The sequence below is a fragment of the Erpetoichthys calabaricus genome, chromosome 9 (genome assembly GCF_900747795.2).
Source record: "Erpetoichthys calabaricus chromosome 9, fErpCal1.3, whole genome shotgun sequence".
Lineage (NCBI taxonomy): Eukaryota > Metazoa > Chordata > Cladistia > Polypteriformes > Polypteridae > Erpetoichthys > Erpetoichthys calabaricus.
The window spans coordinates 107,549,437-107,577,047 of NC_041402.2; the positions used below are offsets into that span (position 1 = coordinate 107,549,437).

The 27,611-nt window shown below is 38.9% G+C and overlaps 1 protein-coding gene across 1 annotated transcript in view; it reads right to left on the reverse strand.

Moving 5' to 3' along the window:
• Window positions 1-26,864, reverse strand: part of LOC114657611 (WD repeat-containing protein 88-like) — a 110,459-nt gene extending 83,595 nt beyond the window's left edge. Inside the window, exons 1-2 of the mRNA XM_051931546.1 lie at window positions 26,393-26,864; window positions 7,042-7,152 (exon numbers count right to left, since the gene is read on the reverse strand). Of these exons, the coding sequence (XP_051787506.1) occupies window positions 7,042-7,152; window positions 26,393-26,494 (213 nt within the window). The 5' untranslated portion in view covers window positions 26,495-26,864. The remainder of the gene's footprint in view (window positions 1-7,041; window positions 7,153-26,392) is intronic.
• Between the last annotated feature and the right edge of the window lie 747 nt (window positions 26,865-27,611).

Genomic DNA, 27,611 nt, shown 5'->3' on the forward strand with positions numbered 1-27,611 from the left:
TAATCAAGATAATACACCCTGCCACACTGCAAAAATTGTTCAGGAATGGTTTGGGGTACATGACAAGAGTTCAAGGTGTAGATCTGGTGCTAATGTCTTGCTGTCAGATAACACAGACACATTCAGAGGTTTTGTGGAATCCATGCCTGTGGTGTAGCGGGTCCACAGCTCATGTCAAAAAGGGCAATTTTTAAATAAATAATCTCAGCCTTTGCGGCTTAAAGAGGGGGCGTGGTAGTGTGGCAGATCGGTTCCCGGAGAATTCATGATGCGGGCGATCCTTGCCTAATGTGCACAGGTGAGGAGTCATCCGTATCCATAATTTTTCCTGGGAGCTGCTGATTGCCACAGCTGATCCATGCCCCCGGCTAGGAGAAAAAGAAAAAAAAAATGGAAGTAAACGGAGGTTAAGAGAAGAGATGAAGGAGGCAGGAAGCAGGCAGGAGAAAGCCGGTGTGAGTTGAGTGAAGAAGGCAGCTGAGCAGTGAGCCCTAGCTGGGTGTTTGGCCAACACCTAGGGCAATCGGTAGTTGTCGCTCCCTCTGAGCATTTTGAAGAGCGGGAGTGACTGGAAAGAAAGATGGCTCGCTGAGGAAGACAGCAGGAGTTGGGAGGCTTGGGAGGTGGATTCCCCAGCGTGAGCGTCGTGGTTGCTGTGGAACCCAAGTCTCGGGCTGGGGAGAGCAGAACCAAAGCCAGAGATCGGGAAATCTCCAGACCCGCAGGCAGAGCAGGTCAGCTGGAGCTAGGGTGACTCCCCTGGTGCATTGCCTGGATGGGAATGCACCGGGCTTTGTGATTTTAAAAAGGACGGCTTCTAGCCATTGTTTTAACCTAGTTGTTTTTTTAACTCTTTTAGGGCTAATTTTTTTTTGTTTCTTTTCTCCCAGGGCTGAATATTGTTCCAAAAACTAACTTTTTTTAAAAAAAAGAACACAAAGCAATTGAAATCAACAAAAAATATTTACTTTTGACAAATGTTACTGTCTTGCATGTTGTATGAGCCTGCATACTCTGTGATTTCACATACATATCACATACATTTTACACAGCAAAGTCCTGCAAAGTCTGATCTCGCTCAAAGCAGCCAATTTCAGTCATTGTCACATTGCACTCCTTACAATATGTGTTGCTTTGGTGCCTACTTTTCAATTGTCTGTTGCTGCACTTTCTCACATATATTGTTAGTGTGTACTGTAGAGAGACAAGTCACCCGTTTGCCATCGTGCCATGTCACTGCCACCAAGTTTTCTGCCCGCATGAAAACCGTATTGTCACCTCTTTTCATCTTCAGCCTGTCTGGCTTCATGTGTATCCTGTTCACCCTCACTATGCCACAAGCTCCAATTCCTCTTCTCTGTAGCTCCATGAACAATTTTGGGCATGTATAAAAATTGTCCAAATGTACACAACATGACCCAAATGTTCATAGCCCTGAAGCAGCTCCAGCACAACCTGACTTGTCAAGGGACAGTTCTCTCTTTGAAAGAAATACTTTCCTGTATATGTAATTACTTTCAGGCAGAAACCAGTGTTTGTTTCTGCCAGTACAAAATCCTTTATGCCATACTTTGTGGGCTTGTCTGGCATATATTTGCAGAAAAAAAGGTGTCCCTTTTATTTTATCATAGATTCATGCACAGACAAATCACAGCCAGGCTGATAAAATTGTTTCTATGTTGGTTCCACTATGTCAAGCAGGGGCTGAACTTTATGCATGGCGTTATAGCCTGGCTCACCCCATGGGATTAACTTCTGTTTATTACAGAAGTGAATAAAACTTTGCAGCATCACGTACCTATCATCACGCTGCATAACCTGTCCAAAGCCACCAGGGGACAAAGCACGTTTGGACCAATGCTCCCTGAAGTTATATCACCAGTTCTGTCCCATCTCTATTTGTAATACCACAGCGTGCTTCATCTTGTCTTTTGTTGTGGGATTCCACTTTGAAAAACGAGAATGCGATGCAAGCGCAGCCCGCGATTCAAAAAATTTTTCTGCCTACCTGTTTGTCTCATCTGATAGTAGCTGAAAAGCAGCATCAGGAGAGAGCAGCGTGAAGTAGTTCAGCAGCTGGTGATCTGTCGTGTCCAACAGCAAGCCATGCCGTCTTGTGAAGTCCAGTAGCCAGTTCGGCTCCCACGGATCAATGTCTGTGTATTCCTCCCATGCGAACCTTGCCGTAGATGCATCGGCTGCGCGAATGCGCTCAGCTGGCAGCGGATCAGCTGGCGCGGCATCGGCTGGTGTCTGATCAGCTGATGCCGGCTTCTCACTCTCTTGTTCGATCTCCTGATCACTGTCAATAAAATCCGATTCTGAAAAATCAGAGTCCAACTCCGCGATAATGCGCAAAACATTGTCTGCCGAGTGTTTTATTTTCTGCACTTGCTTCGCTCCCTTGTGACATGTCGATGCCATCTTGCCATTGTTTACATTTCGCAACTCATGCACACGCAAGTATTAGTTGCCGAGTCAACGAGTCTAGCATTCCTCCAAGCACAGAGGGAATGCCTGCGACGTGACAGTGAGTTTTGTCGCCATTAACAGCTGATTGTCGCCCTCTATCCCTGGATGTCGACTTTTGTCGGCATTCGCCCTCAACCCCTCCTGTCGACAAAAGTCGACATCCGCCCTAAAAGAGTTAAAGGATTTTTTCTATTTATTGGATTTTAACCTTCACTAGTTCACTTATTTATTGATTATTTATTTCATGACTTATTTTTGAGACACTGCACTATTTATTTGAACACTGTTTTGTTTTGTTGATTTTTAAAATAACAGCACTTTGCACTTTTTGCACCATCCCCTTGCTTCATTGTTTGTGCCTCACTGTCCAGCTCATCGGTGACATTACCAACGGTGTCGGGTTCAAGGGCTCCCAGAAGCAAGATGGGAGAATGGAGCGAACCTGCATTGTCACAATGCCTTGATGGATCAGAGCCATTTTGGTGACCTATACAATACTGGACAGGTTGTTTTAATGTTGTGGCTGATCGGTATACAATCTGCCCTGGGTATTTCCGAGTAATTCTAAATACAAAAACACATTTTATAGAAATTGTTGCATTATCACTATTTCATCTTTCAGTAGTTAGTCATTCTGAATGTCAGGCAGTAATTCTGCAGGTGGTACAGTTTGTTTTCTGGTAAGATGGCACAGGAATCTCACTGACTAGTTAACAGTGATGACTATGTAATAAACTCTCAAAATCAGTAAGTTAGAAATTGGAGAATGCCTGGATAATTATTAATCAACATGTAAAATCCCTGTTTTTTGCAATGTGATGAATCTAAAAACCTGAAAAGGACATATGAACAAGATATACAGTACTCAACCAAAATTGAATTTGATACCAAAATCCAGAAACAACCAAATTTACCATGTCTTCTGCTTTTTATTAGAAAGTATTACATATATCTATACTAATTAATAAAAGGCAAAGCCCTCACTGACTCACTGACTGACTGACTGACTGACTCACTCACTCATCACTAATTGTCCAACTTCCCGTGTAGGTGGAAGGCTAAAATTTGGCAGGCTGATTCCTTACAGCTTACTTACAAAAGTTAGGCAGGTTTCATTTCGAAATTCAACGCGTAATGGTCATAACTGGAACCTCTTTTTTGACAATATACTGTAATGGACGGCAGCTCGATGGCCGTGGGAGGCGGAGTTGAGTGTCACATCATCACGCCTCCCACGTAATCACGTGGAAAGACTGTGAACGCAGTAGGGAGAAATGAAGGAAGAGCCGCAAACAGCGAAGAACAAAAAATTAATTAAACAATTGAGAAGGGAGCGAAACAATAAGAAGCGAGCGAGTGAAGCATACAAGCATCTTCATAAGGGAAACAAAGCATGGTGTAAAACGTAAGTTTAAATTAAGTTTATTGAAACGCTCCCGTTGCGGATTGCAATAACATATTCGCGAGATAAAAGTTTAATGAGAAGACACGAGGTATAAACGAACCACACGCCGTAGCGCAACGTTAGGGGCAACAGTTTCAACCATTCTATGATCTGCTTCTCGCAACTGAAAGACGGCACATGGCGGATGTTAGCCGACTTGCTGACCGCAACGTTAGGGGCTTCAACTCTGGCGCTGACGATAGAGATTCGATTCCCGAGAGGGGATGCAGTGAGTGTGTATGCCTGATGAGCCCAGAATTAGGGAGAAACAGTGTTGCATACTCTTTGCATTATTTGAAAGTAAACTATTAAAACCATTCTATGATCAGCTTCTGGGAACAGAAAGAGGGCACGTGGCGGATGTAAGGCGACTTCCTGACCAACCACAAGCGTAACCTGGCAGGTAACCACCCATACAGTCAGATTGTGATTCAGAAAACGAATGCCATGAATGTAATTACCACGATCTACATACTGTCAAATAAACGAAACACACGCCGTAGCGTGACAGCTGTGAAAAGCGAGGTTCACAAAAAAACAGATCCTTAACAAATTGTTATTGGTATATTTTCGATCCGTTTAAAAAGGTATTCTTTTCTTCTTAAAAAATTAAAAGCAGTACTTCGCCGCAACGAAGCGCGAGAATTTGGCTATATATATCTGCTTCTCGCAATTAAAAGAGGGCTCGCGGCGGATTTTAGACGACTTCATGACCAAACATAAGTGTTACCTGCCAGGTAGGGTTACCACTTTTAATACAAAAAAATAAGGGACGCATACTGCAGCGGGTGCCACATCCCAGTGCCAACACTTTGCAGACTCTACTTAAAAGACCCGCCCTCCTCACTGGACAGTTAAAAAGACCAATCAAACTAACGATGACATCAAGTATTACCCAATCAAAAGTAGGAAAGGAGGCATCTTCATAAAATGCGTGTGGGATGATTTGCATGAGACGCTGCTTTAAAAAAAATGATAAAAAAAATACGGGACAAATCCCGTTCCGTACTGATTCAAAACGGGACGCGCAATTTCATTCTCAAATACGGGACGATTCCGTATTTTAAAGGACGGGTGGCAACCCTACAATGCCAGGTAACCACCCATACAATCAGATTGTGATTCAGACTAGGAATGCAATGAATGTAATTACCCCGATCTACAAATAAGGCGAAAGTCTTGCAACATTCAAAGATGATGGTTTGGGATAAGTACACCATAGAACATAAAAGAGCTTATGAAACCTTGAACCGAAAAAAGCAAGATCTCAGAGATCGTAAAAAAAAAAAATAGGAGGTAATGTCGTTTTACTCGCTGTAGATTTTAGTCAAACATTACCAGTTATTCCACGAGGGAGACCAGCAGATGAACTCAACGCGTGTTTAAAATCCATGCTTCTCCCACGGTCAGTTATATGTCACGTGTTCTCGGGTAGGTACACCAAAAAATGTATACATTTAAGCATGTAATGGGCAAACAAAAAATGAGGTATACCCGAAGGCACTGCAGTAGTACTTAATGTAACTTTACTTCGTAAATGTTAATGTTTTACTGTTTAATAATTTATACGCTTCTTATATGTTGTTCAAATTCTTTTATCAAAATACCAGTGACAGCGCAATGCACGATAACATGGAGTGAATACACCATACGCATCTGCCCACGGCCGCCCTGGTGTGCGCAGATAGGAGTTGATTCTACAATAAAATAAAATAAAGATAAAAAGAGTAATACAATCATCACCCAGAAAGCGGATAGTAGACGTGACGTACTATATGTGTACCAGATTTCAAGTCAATAGGTGAAACGGTTTGCAAGCTACAGGTGATTTAAAATCCTGGACAGACAAACGAATAGCCACGGTAGCAAATTACAGAAGAACATTTTACTGTTTAATAATTTATATTTATATGAAATGTGCTTCTTATATATTACTTCATATTCTCATATGATAATGATGTTAATGTTGTTTATATTGATTTCTATGTTATTCAAACTGCATGTATGTGTGTATATGTATATATATATATATATATATATATATATATATATATATATATATATATATATATATATGACAGCAACACTCATAACAATGACAACACAATTACATTGACAATCATGTTACGTTATTTTTAAAATGTTTCCTTTACTTTTTCATAACCTCTTTAACACACTACTTCTCCGCTGCGAAGCGCGGGTATTTTGCTAGTATATATATATATATATGAAAATTGCTTTAAATAGTAAAAATGTAGCACTTCTTGTCCCTGCAAAGTCAAGAATTTTTAGATGACTCATTCATTTTATGAACCCACTTACTCAACAAAGGGCTGCACAGGGCCAAACAGAACTAGTTACTGACATACACATGAGATGTCCATGCACTGCAGGTCACACCTACAGGCCAATGCCAATACCCTTTCAAGGTGTCACGATCTCTCGGGCCAGGTACACCCGACCCAATGGACCTGGATTAACGGGGCAGCCATGTCACACATGTGCACTTGGGAGTCAACCAAAGGGACCAGGAAATGCCAATTCCAGGTCAGGGCGGTGGGGTGCAGTAAGCCTCTCTCTTTTCTCTCCGCAGACCAACCATGAGAAATTCTTTCTGTCCTGGCCCCGAGGATGTCACTTCCTGTCCCGGCCCCGAAGACATTACTTCCTGTTAATCACCTACTGTATATAAACCCCTCATCTTCCATACTTAAACAGTTCTGTTTTGGACTCTAACCAGTACACATTGTACACAAATTTAAGCCTTTTTCAGCAAGAGAAACTATACGGGCGGCTGCCCCAAACCTTCGTTGTGTGTCCACCTATTTCTTTCACAACACAAACCCATGCTATGTAAGGCTGATTTTGATAATCAGAATGTCAATAGTAAGGATTTGCCCAGATACAAGAAATTGAGTGAAGAGCTCTGCATAAAAACACTGCTGCAATACCATGATATTATTTATTATATCATTCATTTTCTTAAGTATATAGAACTAAAACAGCAAGTCTAATTAATAATTCTAAAATTTACATCTCTAACATATTTTCTAAAGATATACATATACACCCATTAAATGTCACTATATCAATTAGATTTTCATTGAGGTAAACTTCAAACATACCCATAATTTAATAGTTTTGTCATAAGAACTGGTAAGGATCCTACTGTCACTGAAGCAGAAATGGCAGCAGCTGACGGCATCAGAATGACCTCTGAGGACTTTGAAAGGGATCTGCATATAAAAAGTAGAAAAGAAAAAAAAATACATGATTAAATTACATGATATTACATGATTAAAATAGAAATCAAACTAGAAATACAGCCAGGTATTATGCCTAAAATAAAAAAATCATTATATATTAATGACTGACATATAATACTAAAGTGCTAATATATCTTTACGGCAGTATTACATGAGGGAAACCATTTTAAGATAACAAAAAAGTATTAACTTTTGTTCAAATAGGTAATCTGTACAATTTTTACATGACAATAAATAAACAAATAAAAAAAAAATGACACGTGATGCTGTAGATAATGCTACTTATAAAAAGCTTTTTTTCTAAATACTAAAAAACAATCAAACAAATCAAGCTTGTTTCCTCACAGATATAATTTTCAGAACTAATTTTTTTCCTCACAAATTGCAGAGCCAGAATCAATTTGCAGTAGCATTGTGCTTTGTAAGCTATTGTAATCTCATATATATATATACAGTATTTCTCTTCTGGTTCATCCTGCTTCCACTTCAAAACCAGTCCCGCCCACACGCAGTCAACACGACATTTCTCGATTCTATTCGTCCTCTTCTATGTCATGCACTATACTGGCCTGCTGAGCGTAATACATCCAACAAGTACTCGAGGTTTTTTTTTATTTATTTATTTATTAATTTTTATTGTAATCATTCCATACAAATAGATCAATTTATAACCAAACAAAATTGAAGACAAATCAAACCCCACCCCTGAGAAGGAGAGCTTAGCCAAAGAAGAATTGCTTAGGGCTTTTTAATAAGGCAACAATAAACAAAAGAAAGGGAGAAATAAATATATAGGTAAATAAGAAATAGAGAAGGGAATTAAATGCGGTAATAGTTATTTCTCTTATTCTAAAATAATATTGATTAGACCCTGCCAGGTTTTGAAAAAAATTTGTACAGATCCTCTAACTGAGAATTTGATTTTTTCCAATTTCAAATAATATAAAACATCGGTTTCCCACTGACTTATCAGAGGAGAGTTAGGATTCTTCCAATTTAACAGAATAAGTCTGCGTGCCAAAAGTGTAGTGAATGCAATCACCGTTTGCTTGTCCTTCTCTGTCTGGAAGAACACCGAACACAGCTGTTAATGGGTTAGGAGGAATTGTGATACCAAGGCTGTCTGAAAGGCACTTAAAAATTTTGGTCCAAAATGATGTTAGTTTGGTGCAGGCCCAGAACATGTGACACAGTGAGGCAGGAGCTTGGTTGCAGCGTTCGCAGGTTGAATCTTGCCCTGGAAACATTTTGGAAAGTTTTAAGCGAGACAGATGAGCTCGATATATAATTTTTAGTTGAATAATTCTATGCTTTGCGCATATGGAGCTCGAGTGAATTCTCTGCTTTGCTACCTTCCACTCTTTTTCTGATATATTGATTAAGAGATCTTCTTCCCAATGTCCTCTTGGATCTTTGAAAGGAAAGGACTCTAATAGGATTTTATATAATGCGGAAATGGTGATTAATTCCTCGAAATTGAGCAGTATTTTTTCCAGCATTGTGGAGGGTACGAGGTGGGGAAAATCGGGCAATTTCTGTTTAACAAAATTTCTAATTTGAAGATAGTAAAAGAAATGTGTAGCTGGGAGGTTGAATTTTGAATGTAATTGTTCAAAAGATGCAAATATTTTGTCTATATAAAGATCTCTGAGCATTTTAATCGCTACAGGCTCGCGATAAGTAGATGAGAGCACATCCTGCAGAGCCCTTTCTAGTCTCGAATGATCCTCAGAAATCGGCGATCCATCGCGACCTGTATCACTTGCACCTTCGCTCCCATTTTCACTCTCGACTGGAGACGATACAATGGAGCGGGGTCCCAGGAATTCTGCGCATTCTGAGATTTAATCTGAATAAAAGTATACTCTTTCCAGTTAATTCACAAGCATATAATATTAGATTGGACACCCTACCTTTTACCATAGCAGATCAGTTTAAATACCTTGGGGTAAATATCACAAGTAAACATAAAGCACTTTATCAACAAAATTTTGCCGTCTGTATGGAAACAATTAAGCAAGACTTGCATAGATGGTCAACCCTTCATCTCACTCTAGCTGGAAGAATTAACGTTGTTAAGATGAATATCCTTCCTAAACTTCTTTTTTTATTTCAAAACATTCCAATATATATCAATAAATCGTTTTTTAAACAGATTCAATAATAACCTCATTCATTTGGAACTCAAAACACCCACGTATCCGAAGAGCGACCCTACAAAGACCTCAGGCAGAAGGTGGCATGGCTTTACCTAATTTTCAGTTTTATTACTGGGCAGCAAACATACAAGCCATAAAAACCTGGACACAAATAAATGAACATACACAGGCTTGGTCCGCAATAGAAGTAAAATCCTGTAGTACTTCTTTATATTCCCTGCTCTGCTCTCCAATAAATGCAAGTTATCGCAAATATACTAATAACCCAATTGTGCTTTACTCGCTCAGAATATGGAACCAAATTAGAAAGCATTTTAAGATGGAAAATCTTTTATCAGTGGCACCTCTGCAAGAGAACCACCTCTTTCAACCTTCGCAAGTATATCCAGTTTTTAATACCTGGAAAAGTTTTGGGATTAAAATGCTCAGAGATCTTTATATAGACAACATATTTGCATCTTTTGAACAATTACGTTCAAAATTCAACCTCCCAGCTACACATTTCTTTCACTATCTTCAAATTAGAAATTTTGTTAAACAGAAATTGCCTGATTTCCCCCACCTTGCACCCTCCACAATGCTGGAAAAAATACTGCTCAATATCGAGGAAACAAACACTATTTCCGCAATATATAAAATCTTATTAGAGTCCCTACCTTTCAAAGATCCAAGAGGACATTGGGAAGAAGATCTCTTAATCAATATATCAGAAAAGGAGTGGAAGGTAGCAAAGCAGAGAATTCACTCGAGTTCTATATGCGCAAAGCATAGAATTATTCAACTAAAAATTATATATCGAGCCCATCTGTCTCGCTTAAAACTGTCCAAAATGGTTCCAGGGCAGGATCCAACCTGCGAGCGCTGCAATCAAGCTCCTGCCTCACTGGGTCACATGTTTTGGGCCTGCACCAAACTAACATCATTTTGGACAAAAATTTTTAAGTGCCTCTCAGGCAGCCTTGGGGTCACAATCCCTCCTAACCCACTAACAGCTGTGTTCGGTGTTCTACCAGATGGACTTGAATTGGTGAAGGACAAGCAAACTGTAATTGCATTCACTACATTTTTGGCACGCAGACTTATTTTGTTAAATTGGAAGAATCTTAATTCTCCTCTTATAAGTCAGTGGGAAACCGATGTTTTATATTATTTGAAATTGGAAAAAATCAAATTTTCAGTTAGAGGATCTGTACAAAAGTTTTTCAAAACATGGCAGGATTTAATCAATATTATTTTAGAATAAGAGAAAAAAACTATTATCGCATTTAACTCCCTTCTCCATCTCTTATTTACATATATATTTACTTCTCCCTTTCTTTTGTTTAATGTTGCCTTATTAAAAAGCCTTAAGCAATTTTCCTTTAGCTAAGCTCTCCTTCTCAGGGGTGGGGTTTGATTAGTCTTCAAATTTGTTGGGTTATAAATTGATCTGTTTGTATGGAATGATTACAATGAAAATTAATAAAATAAAAATATTAAAAAAAAAAAAAAAAGATTAATTCTGAGACCAGATATCTTTTGAAATTCTGTTAGTGCTGGTAAAACTGCAGGGACAGTGTTTTCTGGGTCTGATATATATAAAACCATATCATCTGCATATAGAGAAATTTTCTGTTCCAGTCCTTCTCTGACAATCCCCTTTATCTGATAAGAATTTCGGCAGTGAACCACCAGTGGTTCAATGGCGATTGCAAACAGCAGTGGCGACAAGGGACATCCTTGTCTGGTACCACGTTCTAGCTTAAAGTAGCCTGGGTATATGTTATTAATACAAACTGCAGTTTCAGGATTGGTATACAGTAGTTTGATCCATGCACAAATATTCGGGCCAAACCCAAATTTCTCCAATGCAGTGAAAAGGTAATTCCATTCAATCATATAAAATGCTTTTTCTGCGTCTAATGATAGTAATATCTCTGGGGTGTTTGATTTTGCTGGTGAATATATAACATTAAACAAGCGTCGGAGATTGGAAGATAGGTGTCGGCCTTTAATAAGAGTGAAATTGGTCTGTATGATGCACATTGTAACAAGTCCTTATTTTGTTTAGGAAAGACGGTGATTAATGCTTGACGAAATGTTTGAGGTAGTATTTGGTTGTCTCTAGCTTCTGTAAATGTTGCCAATAAGAGGGGAGCTAGCTGAGTGGAGAATTTCTTATAAAATCTGAAGTGACTTTATAGCATCTAGTAATTCTGTTAGCGTCAGAGGTTTATCCAGTTTCTCAGCACTTAAAGCATCTATTTGTGGTGTCTGAAATGTATCCAGAAATGCATTAGATTGTGTGTTGTCTTCTTTAAGCTCAGTAGAATATAAGGATTTATAATAATCTCTAAATGCGTGCATTATATTTTTATGGTCAATAATTTCTTCTCCATTCGTGTTGGTGATTACTGGTATTGCATTGCGAACTTCTTGTTTGTGAATTTGTTGAGCTAAAAGCTTATTAGCTTTTTCTCCATGTTCATAGTAATGATGTCTAGACTTATAAATAAGTTGTTCAGTTTCTTTAGTTGTTAAGATGTTAAGTTCTGTATGCAGGGCCTGCCTTTTCCTGTGGAGAGCTTCACTTGGACGCCTGGCTTGTTCTTCATCTATTCTAGTAATTTCGCTTCCTAGCTCTGACACTTTCTTGGTTTCTAATTTATTTCTGTGGGAAAGATATGAAATAATCTGTTCTCTTAAGAAGGCCTTTAGAGTTTCCCAAAGTGTTCCTGCAGAAACCTCTGTGGGCGTGTTTGTCTCTAGGAAGAAGCTGATTTGTTTGGATATAAATTCTGTGCAGTTCTCGTCTGTCAATAGAAGAGGGTTAAGGCGCCATCTGCGAGGTGAGTGTGAGGGGCTTAATGATTTTAGCTCCAAGACTAGAGGGGCATGGTCGGAGATAACAATTGTGTCGTATTTGCATGATTTAATCGTAGGCAGGAAATTATTATCTACAAAAAAATAATCAATTCTTGAGTAGCTATAATGCACTGGTGAGTAGAACAAATATGTTCTTGAGTTTGGGTTAAGAAATCTCCAGGGGTCTGATAAGTTGTGGTCATTTAAAAACTGTGTAATTGTCTTTGCAGTATTAGATGTCGTCCCCCCTGTCACAGGAGTCCTATCTAAGAGTGGATTTAAAACACAATTAAAGTCCCCAGCCATTATAATTTTATGAGTGTTCACATTGGGAATGGATGCAAATAGATTTTGCATGAATTCCTTATCATCGACATTGGGTGCATAAACATTTATCAAAATCATTTTACTGTTATATAAGTTGCCCATGACCATCACATATCTCCCTTCAGGGTCTGATACTACATCTGATGCTACAAATGGAACTGTTCTGTGTATGAGAATTCCCACCCCTCTAGTTTTCTTTATAAAGCTAGAATGGAACATTTGGCCAGTCCAGTCTTTTTGTGGTCTGAACTGATCCTTGCTTAGTAAGTGGGTCTCCTGTAAAAATACTATTTTAGCATTTAAGCCTGTTAGGTGAGAGCATACTTTCTTTCTCTTTAATTCGTGATTCAGGCCTTTAACATTCCAGCTCACAAAGTTAACTGTCCCATCAGGGAGACATTGATTCTGAGTTTTTAATGTCATTTTATAGTCTTAACTGGTAGTGAGGCAGTTTTAATTTTAATTTCAAAATTCCCCATGAGTTATTGCATTTTAGCCTATTGTTGCATTGATATTTATAGTTATTGGGATTAGAAGAATAGATTAGATATAGCCTGCTCTCCTTCTCTCCCCCCTTTATCCCCCCACTCCCCCATTTTGACTCCCCACATGAGGCTTGATCCCACTTCGCGATGTCCCGGTCCTCTGACATACAAAGAGACAGAGCACGTCCAAAACAAAACAAACCCCACCCCGCAGCGGCCTTAGAGAATTAAAACAAAGAGATATCTATTGTAGCTGAATTCTTAATACTATCTGCCGAAAATATAATCATTAACAGTCTTTAAGATTAAAATAATCTTCAGCAATTTTAAGATATTAAGATAAAAACAAGAATGAACCCTGGGAATGATTTTAAAAAGTAGTCTAGGATAAACATGGTAATTCCTAATGTAATAGTATAATGTAATAGTATAAATGTAATAGTAATGTAATAGTAGAAATAGCAATAAACCAAGGGTATGATGTTAAACAGTCTACTTTAAGGTAGTAAAAAAATAAAAACAAATCCTACTTTAATTACTTCCACACTCACGTCTATAACTATAATTAAGACATAAACATATAATGTCCAAGTAAAGAAAAGAATGTATAATTATAATACCAGTCTCTTTAAAAGTGGATCCGAGAGCAGATGATAGGTCCTTCCCATGCCTTGATAGAATACGGCTCCTTATTAACTTTCAAAAGAGTGTCGGAAACAGCTTCTTTAGTTCCTTTTCAGCTTCTTCCTTGCTTCAAAAAATATAATATTGATCTTGAACTTCCACTTTCAGTTTGGCGGGATACAAGAGGCTGTATTTGATATCGGCTTTCTGTAGCAACTTTTTAATGTCAAAGTAGGCTGCGCGTTTTGCAGCTGTTGATGGTGAGAAGTCGGGGAAAATATGAATAAGATTATTTTCAAATATAATCTCTTGCTTGTGTCTGAGAAGTGCCATCACATCAAGCTTACATCGTAGTCGCTCGAAGCGGACAATAAAAGACTTAGGTTTAAAGGTACTTGATCTGTATGTGCGATAAGCAGCTGCTATCTCAATGTCGAGTTTAAAATTATCTCCAATTATTTTAGACAGTAATTCTACTGCAAATTTCACTGGGCTTGAGCTTTCTCGTTTCTCAGGTATACCCTCAATTCTTATATTATTTCTTCTGTACCCATCTTCCAGGGCCGCAAGTCTGTCTCCAAGTTTTTTGCATTCGGAATTCGCAGCTGTAGCTTTTTTATCGGCGTTAGACGCCAATTGTTCCGCTGTTTCAACTTGAGCTGTGAATGCCTGCTTAACGTCATCCAGCTGATCTGTAACGTCATTAATCTGGTCGGCAAGCATTTTCAGTTTGGATCTATTTTCTTCGATGTGTTCCTCTAATTTCTCCAACATGCCTTTAAAGTTCACATCAAAACGTTTAAATAGACGCATTTCCCGGTCTTTGTTATCCTTTTTAATCTCGATGATATCCTTCTTAAGCTCACTGTTAGCCTTCTTAAGCTCATTCTTGTTATCCTTCTTAAGCTCATTTATGGCCGTAGCCATGGCGGCAGCCAGTGTAGCAATCATCTCTTTCAGTTTGGACAGTTCGCTTCGGATTTCGTGCTCCGCGAGTGGAAATGCAGCTCCTGTTACATCAGGTGCTGCGGGCTCGCAATGAGCAGATGAAAGCACATCCTGCAGGGCCTTTTCTAGTCTCGGATGATCCTCAGAAATCGGCGATCCATCGCGACCTGTATTGCTTGCACCTTCGCTCCCATTTTCACTCTCGACTGGAGACGATACATTGGAGCGGGGTCCTAGGAAATCTGCGCATTCGTCTGCTTGTTCCAGGTCAGTCTCCGAGAGATCATACCTTGCACTCGGGCCAGATGTCTGTCCAGACTTTGAAGCAGCATTAAGTTTCTTTTCCAGTTCTTTCTGACTTTTCTTCTTGTTACTCATGCTTGTATATTGTAGTGGAAGTTCCTTGGTCGGGTTAAATACAGGATACCTCTAAATAATATGAAATACGTGGGAAAATAAAGCCGCTGCTAGCGGAGCTCTGCTTCAGACGTCAATCTCCTATAATTTCTCGATTCCTATTCATCCCCTTCCACATGCTGCCTGCGGCTTCTGTGTCTTTACAACAGCTTCTTACACAGCAAACATCAGAAGCTGAAAATTATTGTGAACACATTTGAGAATACAACTCTTCTCTAGTGTTTGTTTCCATGGGTGCACAGATAACTCAACCTCCTAGCCACGGACCATACTGTTTTAAAATACACAGGCAAATTTATCACCAAATCTCTCCACTATATACTAACACTTCTACCTCTCCAGGATATGGACAGTTGTATGTTTTTGACTCAAGTACGCTTACAAAATAAAGCAAACTCTGCATGCAGTGAAAATGTACTTCTCCAGCTAGATTCCATGCTCATAACCATCAACCCCTTTGCTAAATCATACAAACACATGCATGAAATCGCTCATTCCAATCCAACAGCATCTGTACGAATGGTTTTCAAGGAAAACCCTAGGCAGGATTTACGACGATACAATGCCCCGACATGTCACAACGATGTTGCAGCGATTTTCATTGGAGAACATGGCGAACCGCCTGCCGAAAGGGACATTTGCATCTATCCCATAGGCAACTCCTGTAAACAGATCTCCACGCTCAATATGAATTGTGATCCTATGGTTCACCCACTTTTATTCCCTTATGGAGACATTGGCTGGCACAGAGATTTACAACATGTTCCCGATAAAAGAACTGCCAAGCAAATAAGGCTGACTCAATGCCAATTTTACACGTACAGATTACCAATGAGAAATACATTTAGTATTTTGCACTCCAGCGGCAAACTATTCCAACAGTACGTCATAGATGTATATGTTAAAACAGAGGGCGCGTGTCTCAACTATCTCAGATTACATCAACAAGATCTGTGCGTGGAACAATACAAAGGACTATCAGACGCACTGCAAGCAAACGTTGAAAATAACAACGTACGTGTAGGCAAAAATGATCATATTACCGTCCACATTTCCAGGAAGTCCAAGATACATGCAACAAAACTATCAGGATGCCATGGCCATAGTACGTAAATTCGGAAAGCCTGATTTATTTATCACTTTCACATGTAATCCTGCTTGGCCGGAAATTCTACATGCACTGTCGGACACCCAAAGACCAGAGCACAGACCTGATACCAGTCTTCAGCCACGGTCAGTTGTACGTGGCTCTTTCTAGGGTTAGATCTTTCGATTCATTATCTGTCTTCTCCACCAAAACACCTATGCACAACTGCGTCTTTCAAGAAGTATTTATTTCTTCTTGATTTCTGAATTCTTTTCTCACCGTTTTCCATTCCTATTCTTACTCCGCCGTATGCTACGGCAGGCGTTGGCTAGTTTTATAATAAAAAGGGACTAAAAGGCAACAGCAAAAAGCAGTTCTTACAAATATTCTCTGTAAACAATATACTGTATGAAGAACACCACTCAAAGAAACAATCGGAATAATGTATACTTTTTAATCTTAAAATGCCAAATTATTCGGTAAGTGCAAATCAAACAGCAATATGGTACAAAACAGATACAGTAGTCTAGTCTGTTAGACTGTTACAGAGTTGTTTTCAAGCCACTCGGAAGACTCACAGAGTGTCTGAACTAAAGAAAAAATGTCGGACAGTTGAGTGTAATTGGAGGAAACTTAAATTTAACAGTCTAGTATGAAATATTGAGGGCACATACAGTATAACTGAAAATAATAATGCAATAATTCTACAATTATGATAATGCTGGAGTTTTATTCTCAACTATTTATTGTCTCCTAAACCCAGCTTAATCAACGGAATGCCTCCTGAAAACCTCTTTTGAGGCTTTTGCAGGATTTTTTAAACACAAAATAAAAGATACAGTAATCCCTCGCTATATCGCGCTTCGCCTTTCGCGGCTTCACTCCATCGCGGATTTTATATGTAAGCATATTTAAATATATATCGCGGATTTTTCGCTGCTTCGCGGGTTTCTGAGGACAATGGGTCTTTTAATTTCTGGTACATGCTTCCTCAGTTGGTTTGCCCAGTTGATTTCATACAAGGGACGCTATTGGCAGATGGCTGAGAAGCTACCCAACTTACTTTTCTTTCTCTCTCTCTTGCGCTGACTATCTGTGATCATGACGTAGGGGGTGTGAGGAGGGGGGCTGTTCGCACACCTAGACGATACGGACGCTTGTCTAAAAATGCTGAAAGATTATCTTCACGTTGCTACCTTCTGTGTGCAGCTTTTAAGTATGCTGCACGGTGCTTCGCATACTTAAAAGCTCAAAGGGCACGTATTGATTTTTTTATCTGTCTCTCTCTATCTCTCTCTAACTCTCTCTCTCTCTCTCTCTGCTCCTGACGGAGGGGGTGTGAGCTGCCGCCTTCAACAGCTTTGTGCCGCGGTGCTTCGCATACTTACAAGCCAAACAGCCCTATTGAATTTTTTGCTCCTTTGAAGAGGAAGATATGTTTGCATTCTTTTAATTGTGAGACTGAACTGTCATCTCTGTCTTGTCATGGAGCACAGTTTAAACTTTTGAAAAAGAGACAAATGTTTGTTTGCAGTGTTTGAATAACGTTCCTGTCTCTCAACAACCTCCTGTGTTTCTGCGCAAATCTGTGACCCAAGCATGACAATATAAAAATAACCATATAAACATATGGTTTCTACTTCGCGGATTTTCTTATTTCGCGGGTGGCTCTGGAACGCAACCCCCACGATGGAGGAGGGATTACTGTATTAGATGAATATAATACAACTCTCCAATGTTAATTCTGTTGAACCCCAGCATGCTCTTTTTAGCAAATTGAATCCCTTCACTTAATTAGGTCTACCTGAACACCACAGAATAATTTCCCAACTTAAACCCCCTACTTCCTACATCCTTGACCCATTACCAATAGGCTTATCATTAGATCCAAGAGTCTTCCAAGACTGTTTAAAAAGAGTGCAGTTGTCAATCCCCTGATCAATAGACTCCTCTGCTTTTGACAGCTTTCGACCCATTTCTAACCTGCATTTCTTAAGTAGAAGAAAAAGCCATTTTAAGCAGTTAAATGATTACTTGAATAAACCCTACATCCTTGATAAGCTTCAGTGATGTTTTAGTATAAGTCTATAAAACTGCATTGCTTGCTTCAGTCTCATTTAACAGGTAGAAAATTGTTTCTTAGGTGTGTTAATTGTAGTTCAGAGGTCCATGATATTGTAAACACCATACCACAAAAATTTATATTGGGCCCACTGCTTTTTTCAATCTGTATGCTTCCATTAGGTCAGATTATCTTGAAATACAAGGTGAGCTACCACAGCTGTGCAGGTGACATGCAGCTCTACACATCTGTAGTACCTGATGACCCTGACTCTCTGGTGTCTCCGATTCAAAGTATTAGTTGTATTGCTGAATGGATGATTATTGACTTTCTCCAGCTGAATAATGAAAAAAACAGAAATCTTAGAGGTTGGCAAAAATGAAAATAATTAGGGCAATAGAAATAAACATGATCCCTTAGTTTTAAAAGTCAAGCTGAAAGTAAAGTGTTTAGGTGTAATCATAGATGTTAACCTAAACTTTAAATTGCATATTAATCAGATTACTAGGACTGCATTTTTCCGTTTAAGAAATAGTGCAAATATTAGGCCTCTTATAACACTGCAAGATAATGAGAAATTAATTCCCGCTTTTGATTTTTATTTTTAGTTGACTAGATTAATGTAATGCACTTCTAAAAGGACTACCTAATAAAGACATCAGTCAGTTGCTTATTTGTTCAGAATGCAGCAGGAAAAACCGTAACCTGAAAAAGAAACTCTGAGCATATCTGTTCAGTTTTAGTGTCATTACACTGGTTACCCGTGTCCTTTAGAAGTGACATTAAAATACTACTAATGGTATATAAAATTTTAAATAATTTTGTTCCTTCTGTATTTTGGAATGAATGTCCCCCCTACATTCTAAGTCATAACTTTAGATCTTCTGCCTATTATTCCAAACTAGCTGACGCCCGCCGTAGCATACGGCGGTGTAAGAATAGGAACGGAAAACGGTGAGAAAGGAATTCAGAAATCAAGAAGAAATAAATATTTCTTGAAAGACGCAGTGTGAATATAGAATTTCCGGCCAAGCAGGATTACATGTGAAAGTGATAAATAACTCAGGTTTTCCAAATTTTCATACTATGGCCACGGCATCCTGATAGTTTTGTTGCATGTATCTTGGACTTCCTGGAACTGTGGACGGTAATATGATCATTTTGCCCACACGAACGTTGTTATTTTCAGCGTTTGCTTGCAGAGCGTCTGATAGGTCGACGCGCAGATCTTGTTGATGTAATCTGAGATAGTTGAGACGCGCACCCTCTGTTTTAACATACGCATCTACGACGTACTATTGGAATAGTTTGCCACTGGAGTGCAAAATATTAAATGTATTCCTCATTGCTAATCTGTACGCATAAAACTGGCATTGAGTAAGCTTTATTCGCTTGCCGGTTCTTTTATCGGGAACATGTTGTAAATCTTTGTGCCAGCCAATATCTCCGTAAGGGAAAAAAAGTGGGTAAACCATAGGATCGCAATTCATATTGAGCGTGGAAATCTGTTTACAGGAGTTGCCTGTAAATCCTGCCTAGGAGTTTCCTTGAAAACCATTTGTACAGATGCTGTTGGATTGGACTGAGCGATTTCATGCATGTGTTTGTATGATTTAGCGAAGGGGTTGATGGTTCTGAGCATGGAATCTATCTGGAGAAGTACATTTTTGCTGCATGCAGAATTTGTTTTATTTTGTAAGCGTACTTTAGTAGCTTGCGCTGTGTCAAAAACATACAACTGTTCATATCCTGGACAGGTAAAAGTGTTAGCATATAGTGGAGAGATTTGGTGATAAATATGCCCGTGTATTTTAAAACAGCATGGTCTGTGGCCAGGAGGTTGAGTTATCTGTGCACCCATGGAAGCAAACGCTAGAGAAGGGTTGTATTCTCGAATGTGTTCACAATAATTTTTAGCTTCTGATGTTTGCTGTGTAAGAAGCTGTTGTAAAGACACAGGTGGCTCTCGCAAGGGTGGTAAAGCTACTTTACCGTTGTGGCAGCACCTCAAGTACTTGTTGGATGTATTACGCTCAGCAGGCCAGTATAGTGCATGACATAGAAGACGACGAATAGAATCGAGAAATGCCGTGTCGGCTGCGTGGGGGTGGGACCGGTTTTGAAGTGGAAGCAGGACAAACCAGAAGAGAAATATATATAAGAGATAGCTAAATATAAATGATGTGGTGATGTGTCCTTTTGCAGTCATGCAACAAAAATATGGAATAGAAATACACCAGGCTAACACCATGGATCATTTTAAAAAAAACTTAAAGCCATGACTTTTCATAAATACATTTTGCTTGTACTCCTAATAGAATATACATGCATATCATTTAATCTACTTTCTTTTCCAGTTCCTTAGTGGTGATGTTTTGAACCACCACCACCCTAAACGAAGCACTGTGCAGAGAAATGCGATGCTCAAATGAAGGCAGGTGCCCCAGCTCTCAACAACCAATAGTGTGGTGAATCCTCTGGGAAGACGCCTGGAAACAATGAGGAATGACTTAAGGACATTTATGTTAGGTAGATTGCCCAGTGGGAGCTGGGAGGACTTTTGGCCTTGGAACCCCTGCAGATTTAATTTTTTCCTCCAACTTAACTGGAAATTTTATTGTTTTGTTCTGTCCTCTCGGCCACTAACTAATTTTTTAGAGGCTTACAATACAATATTATATTTTCAGCTAATTAAATATCTATGTTATGTAGGCTTATATTGTTTTATTTATTATTATTATTATTATTTTTGCCTAAATTAACTTGCTTTTTCTTTTCTTGTAACTATTTCCTTGACATCTTTTAAAGCACTTTGACCGCATTCTGTTTATGAAAATGTGCTATAAAAATAAATGTTGTTGTTCAGTATTTATACAGTACTTGGTTCAAACAAAAAAAATTCAGATAGGTAATATGCTGTGTGGTGGATTGCCGGCTTCTTTCTCCGGCCCTCACCCCCAGGCCACCAGGAGGAGCTCTCCCAGCAGCGTGGACATGCCCCGAGTTCCAGCAGGGCCTCATGGACTATGTAGTTTTTATACACAGCCCTGCTGGATACCTTGGGGGCCACCAGGCGTCGCTGTAGGGGGGCTCGTAGGCTCACATGTGCCCTATAACCCGGGAGTACGTCACGGTTATGTGACAGGAAGAAACGATGTGCTCCCGGGGTGAAGAAAAGGACTGTTTGCCCTGACCCGGAAGGAAAACGGACGTGTGGGTTTTGCCAGGAACCATTTCCGGGTCAGGGGATATAAAAGGATTGTGGGAAGCCCAGAACACTGAGCTGAGCTGGGAGGTAGGGTGGCAAAGTGTCTGGGCGAGGAGGATTGTATTGGTTATTGAATAGTTTATTGTGTTTATGAGTGTGGTGTGGAGAGTGCTTTGTGCACGGTATTTTTATAAAATAAAGATTATTTATACTTTCACCTGGTCATCAGAGTGGTACCTGAGGGTTCAAGAGGTGGACAAAGCCTCTAACTATCACAGCTGTTTATGCTGTTACCTTTGCCAACTAGAATAAATTATGTAATTTAATGAAAGGACAATTTTGGCTGCACTGTCAGTGGCACATAATGCTAAAAACAACAGACTTTAAAAAAATAGTCTGTTTTATCAGACTGTGAGTGGGACATTTCCAGCTTCTTCCAGTGGCCAAAAGAGCTAGAAAACTGTGTTTCTGAGAATAATTAAGAATTTCTATAGGCAACGCTGCTAGCTACCATCTAGAAGCCATTAATTACATAGCCTCCTGTATTCAGGGGTGGATCTATCATCAGGGTGCTCTGAGTGCGGCTCCCAAGGGCCCGTGACGGAAGGGACCTTTTCACCAAATAAGCATAATGAAACGTTTGAGTGTCCATGTGCCAAAATCACCAAGGCAGCCTATCCTTTCTCTTCCCCACCCTCCTTGATGAAATGATCAAGTTTATATGCGCCAAAAACAAAAGTAAGAAATGGTTTGCTGCATAAAATGACTGGATGTCAACATGCTGCATTGCTAAACATATAATCAACTCTCTGTTATGGAGCACTGCTCATTAAGTCACCCAGAGGCCTGCGGAGTTCTTAATCTGGGCTTGCTTATAGTTCATCTAATATTCAAAGTATTAACCAAAATAAAGTGATACATACAGACTATCAAACCAGGAATGTCAGGAACAAAGGAAAAGTTGAACTTCAAAATTACAAGCAGATGTTTTAGGCACATAGGAACGTCTTAAAGGCTAGGCTTTGACTTGTATCTGATAGCAAATCCTGATCCAGTTAGCATAAGGTAGGCCTTTGCTTAAAGGATAAGTTTGGCATTTTTTGAGTCAAAGTTATTTATTCATAATCTTACTTATTTATTTAATATTAATAAACTTAATATTAGTTTGCCACATGAAACTGCACTGAAAAGTGATGAATATTTTATACATTTTAAAAAGCAGCTAGCCTGATGTTGCCTTTTATAATGGAGGTAATGGGTACTGGAGTCAAATCAGTAGAAAAGAAAGAAAACACTGGCTATAATAAAACTTCTGTCCTAAACTTAATAAACTTCAAACGGAAACTTATTAAGCTTAAAGGAACTGGTGTTGCTAAAGTGTCTCTAGTATGTATTGGGGGGTGTTTATCCTTTGATGGACTTGTGCCCTGTCCAGTTGTTGTTTCTGCATTGTGTTTGATGCTTACTAGGATAGACTCCAGCTGCCCCGGTCCTGGATAATAGGGATAAGAAGACTGACACATTATTTATTATTATTAATATTATTTATAAAGCCAAAAAATAATTGAATAGATTATTGGATGGAAGATATTGAGGACAGCAATACTTATTCTCCTTCCTCTTCTTCTTCTTCATATTACTGGGGGCACTATGGCAGAGGTGTAGCACTGCTGTCTCCGAGTAAAGGAGAATGGTGTTTGTATCCTGTGTGTTCCCTGTATGGTGTGCATGTTCTCACCGGTTTCCTCCCACAGCCCAAGCATATGTAGGTTAAGTGGACTTCCACTGCTAAAGTAGCCCCACAGTGTGTGTGTGAATGTGTGTTCGTGTTCACAACGTGATAGACTAACACCCAATCCAGTGAAATGAAGAAATATGCTTTAATACAGAGGAAGAATATAAGTAATTGTGTAACTTTTTTTAGTTATTATTGTCTAGTTGTCTAGTTGTCTAGCAATGTCAATAATGATTCTTGGTGATGATTTTCCAAGGTAAATCCAAGCCCTGGGGCTAAAAGGTGCTACAATGGAGAACAAGCAAGGTAGATGGCAAAGTAAAGCACACAGCCAGTCTCCTTTTAAAATGGTGAAATCTCGCAAGAATAGTTTGCTTTTTGCTTGTTAACCTACATGGAAATGGAAATGTTATTTTGCAATATGTTTGTAATCTCAAGTTAAGTGTAACATTTTTGGCTTGATAAATGAATGCATTTGGTAAGTTTTAAGTCACTTCATCACAATAGTACTCCAGTAGCCATTAGTTCCATTATAAAATTTAGAAAGGAGCTAGTTATTTTTTTTTTAATTTAGAAAATATTCCTCACTTTTTAACACAATTTCAAGTGGTACATTAATATACAGTATATCATAATAATAATAATAATAATAATAATGCTTTTTATATATAGGGGTACTTTACATTAGCAGTAAATCTCAAAGTGCAACATAAAAAGTTAAACAAAGGCAAGGCAAGATAAAAATACAGGCATGAACCAGCTTTTCAGCATCACAGAGGGAGAGGTAGGGACGGAGTTTGGCTATGTTTCGGAGATGAAGGAATGCAATTTTACAAAGGTGATGGATATGTATATCAAATGACAGATGGGAGTCTAACTTGACACACAGATTTGTAACAGAAGGGTAGAGGGTAACGGTACGGTCAGAAAAGGAAATACAATTTACAGAGGAATGAAGTTGATGGGGGGTGCCAATTAAAAGAGCTTCAGTTTTGGTGCGGTTCAGCTTGAGGAAGTTCTTGAACATCCAGGCCTCAATCTCATCCAAACAAGAGGAAAAAGTTGATGGAGGTGTAAGAGAAGTCAAATCCATATCATGATTGTGAAGGAATAACATTGATTTGAAAAATACCAAACTTACCCTTTAATATAACATGTGTATCCCTCTTTTTCTCAGACCTCTGTGTTTCCCTGATGTGAGGTGTGTAAGGGTTTCCCTGCGGTGTCTCTTTTCAAAGATCTGTCTCTGTGCCAGTCATGCAACCCAAACTGAATTGAAGAAATGGCCTTACTTCAAAAAGGGAATCTCACAATTATGGAATGTCAGTTTTTCACACATTAGCTGGGTGCCATAAAAAGTTACACATTTTCATACGAAGATACAGAGAGTCCAGCAAAAAACCTACCACCTAAGGTCAGCTATGTAAGACTAAGCCACAAACACAGACCGAGGGCCAGTTGATAAGAAAAAACAGCTGTACTCCCCTAAGACAAGTTTTTCCCTAAACATGAATCAAACACAAGGCCTGTTCATACAGCAGTAGACATCTCACTGAAGGCCTAGTATTGCAAAAAGTAGCATTGTTTGTGACATCTTCCTCTCAGAGAGATTCCTGTTGTAGGTCTCCCTCACCCTATATTATCCTGATGGCATCCATGCTATGGGTAAATCATTTGCTAGCTGGGCATACACTTAAAGTAGGCTTACACAAGACAAGATAATCAGAAAGATAAAACCATCCATCCATTTTCCAACCCGATGAATCCGAACACAGGGTCATGGGGGTCTGCTGGAGCCAATCCCAGCCAACACAGGGCACATTGCAGGAACCAGTTAATTCAAACTACAGCAACAAGGATTATAACTAGAATCAAAAAGTATGACTGCATAATTGAAGTTTTTAATGTACAGTATATCACATCAGTAGCTTCCAGTTTAGAATTTATTTCAAAATCTTCCTTAACACATATAAAGTAAGTTACCCTAATTTATATTTCAGAACTTATTAGTGCCAGGCATGCATAGCAATTTCAGAATACAGGCCTCTTTTATATTCCAAGGAAAATTACATATTGCCTGAAAAAGGGGCCTGAGTTGCCTTGAAAGCTTGGATATTGTAATCTTTTTAGTTAGCCAATAAAAGGTGTCAATTTGCTTGACTTCTCACTATATTCCAGGGATAAATAAAACTAAACATTGAGCACCCAAGCTCTGGAAAAATCTGCCTACCAACATTTGAGAGACCTCATCCAGTTAAGTAGTTTACTGGTGTACTGCAGCAGAAAATATCTTTACCCTGGACTACAGTGCAACACAAAAATAATGGCTACATTTACATGAGTGAAATTCATGGTACAACAGACAATTGCGGACCAAGGGTTTAAACTTATAACTGCATATGGTGGAAACAGAAAGGAAAGTGCATTAACATATGAGGACACAAACAAGCCATAAGTCCAATATAGTTCATATGAATAAAATCAATATTGTATGCTCGCAAACTGATAGTAAATACTCATAAACCAATAGTATTCACATGTAAACCAAAAGATTATGCACAAAAATAATTGATTTATTACCCTGTTTGGCTCGTCATATATATTACCACTTAAGTGGAGTGGTAAGTGGAGATGCTTCTGGGGAATACATATTGCTCTCTTATATTGTTTTTCAATTGTAATCGTTGTTTTTAATTTCCCAGGACTACGGGCTTTCCATTTTCTTCTGTGGTGTTATGTTGCTTTGCCTTCAAGTGGAAGTGTGATCATATATCATCTGTTTTCCTATTCAGACGAAATTGTTCTATCCGTCCATCCATTATCCAACCCGCTATATCCTAACTTCAGGGTCACGGGGTCTGCTGGAGCCAATCCCAGCCAACACAGGGTGCAAGGCAGGGAACAAACCCCAGGCAGGGTGCCTGCCCACCGCAGTCTAGTTATGTGTGCCAACTCCAATTTACTTTTCAACTGCTGGGAATTGTTTTTAAGTTTTTTTTCCCTATAAGTGCTGCACCTATATATCTTCACGTATTTTTTTCTTGCAACTTTAATGGAGATGGTATATTAGTTGTCCCATTGCTTTTCATAGTGGTGTAAGATTGTCATTTATTTTGGGAAGCATTTTTAAACTGAATCAATTCATCCTCAACAGTGACCACGTCAAATTTTTTTCACAGCTTTCGAAAATATTTCAACATTTCCATGACAATTATACCAAGTGACTAGACTGCACCACCATAGTTAAAAGGGTACTGAAATAAGTTTCATTTAGAAGCTAAGGCACTACAAGTAATCAAGAAGTTGAGCCTTACCTGAGAGAGGTACTGGTGCTCCCAATTCACACTCTCATTCTCCCCGACAGGCTGCTTCTCGGAGACTTCGGTAACTGCGAGCGGATCTACGTCTCCGGGCATATTCGTTACTGAGTTGTACAGATTTTTTTTTTTTATCAAATCGATTATTTCTTAACTATAACACCGAGATATAAAAGAAAACACGTTGCTCTTAGCGTCGTAGCGTTTCCACAGCAACAGTGCGCTTGACCGGAAAGCGAATGCTCGCGCGATTTCCTGAAAAAGCAGAAATCGGCTTCTTCTCATTCTTAATTTGCATCTAGAGAGTTCAGACAATTTATCGATAAACGCATTCATTTACAGACCAGTCACGGGCATTTCTACGAGTTATTACAAGATCCAAACGTTTGATTCTTGCGTCAGCCCATTGGATAAGAAGGAGTGGTCATATTTTCTTTCTGATTCAGCTACTTTTTATTGCCGAAACGTATTTTAAATTTTAGCCGCACAAAAAATGACAATATGATATATTAGATCCAGAGTTAGAAGGTAAGGAAGAAAAAAACTAGGAAATTATGTAAATAAAGGGACCTCTTACTGAAAAATAAGGGTAAACATTGTAAAGCTGTATGATGTCTCTTTTATTAGTTATATCAAAATTGTTTTTAGCTTATTAAAAATAAAGACCGTAAATTCGGAACTGGATCACTGCGTTTTATTTATATTAGTAGGGACTATCCATCTAACATTAATCTTATCCACTTGATCCAGTTTTTGCTGGGTTGTTGTGGTGGAGTCTATCCTGGCAGCAGAGGGCAGCAATGCAAGGAGTAGCAGATCAACACTGGGAACATTCAAAAACTCAATCGAATTAATCCTTGTAAGGCCAGTTTAGATTCACCATTTGACCGAAAAGGGTTCGGCTGTAGGTCGAAGACTCGGCCTCCCACAGTCTGTAGAAAGAGAAAGAGAAGAGCACCTGTACAGTTTTTCCAATTCGAAAAAGAAAAGGAGCGGACCAACAATGGCACGACAGAATCATACGTCGTATATGGACTCGCAGAATAAAAAGCTCAATAATATTCAAAGAAACTTCGATCCATTAAACAAAACTAATTAGATGTACGATTATATATAGCAAATCCAAGTGTCCTGTGTTTATCGTCATTACTGACATCCTATTTTTAAGCATATCATTTTAATTATTTTTTACATCTTGTATTTCTTTTTAATGTTT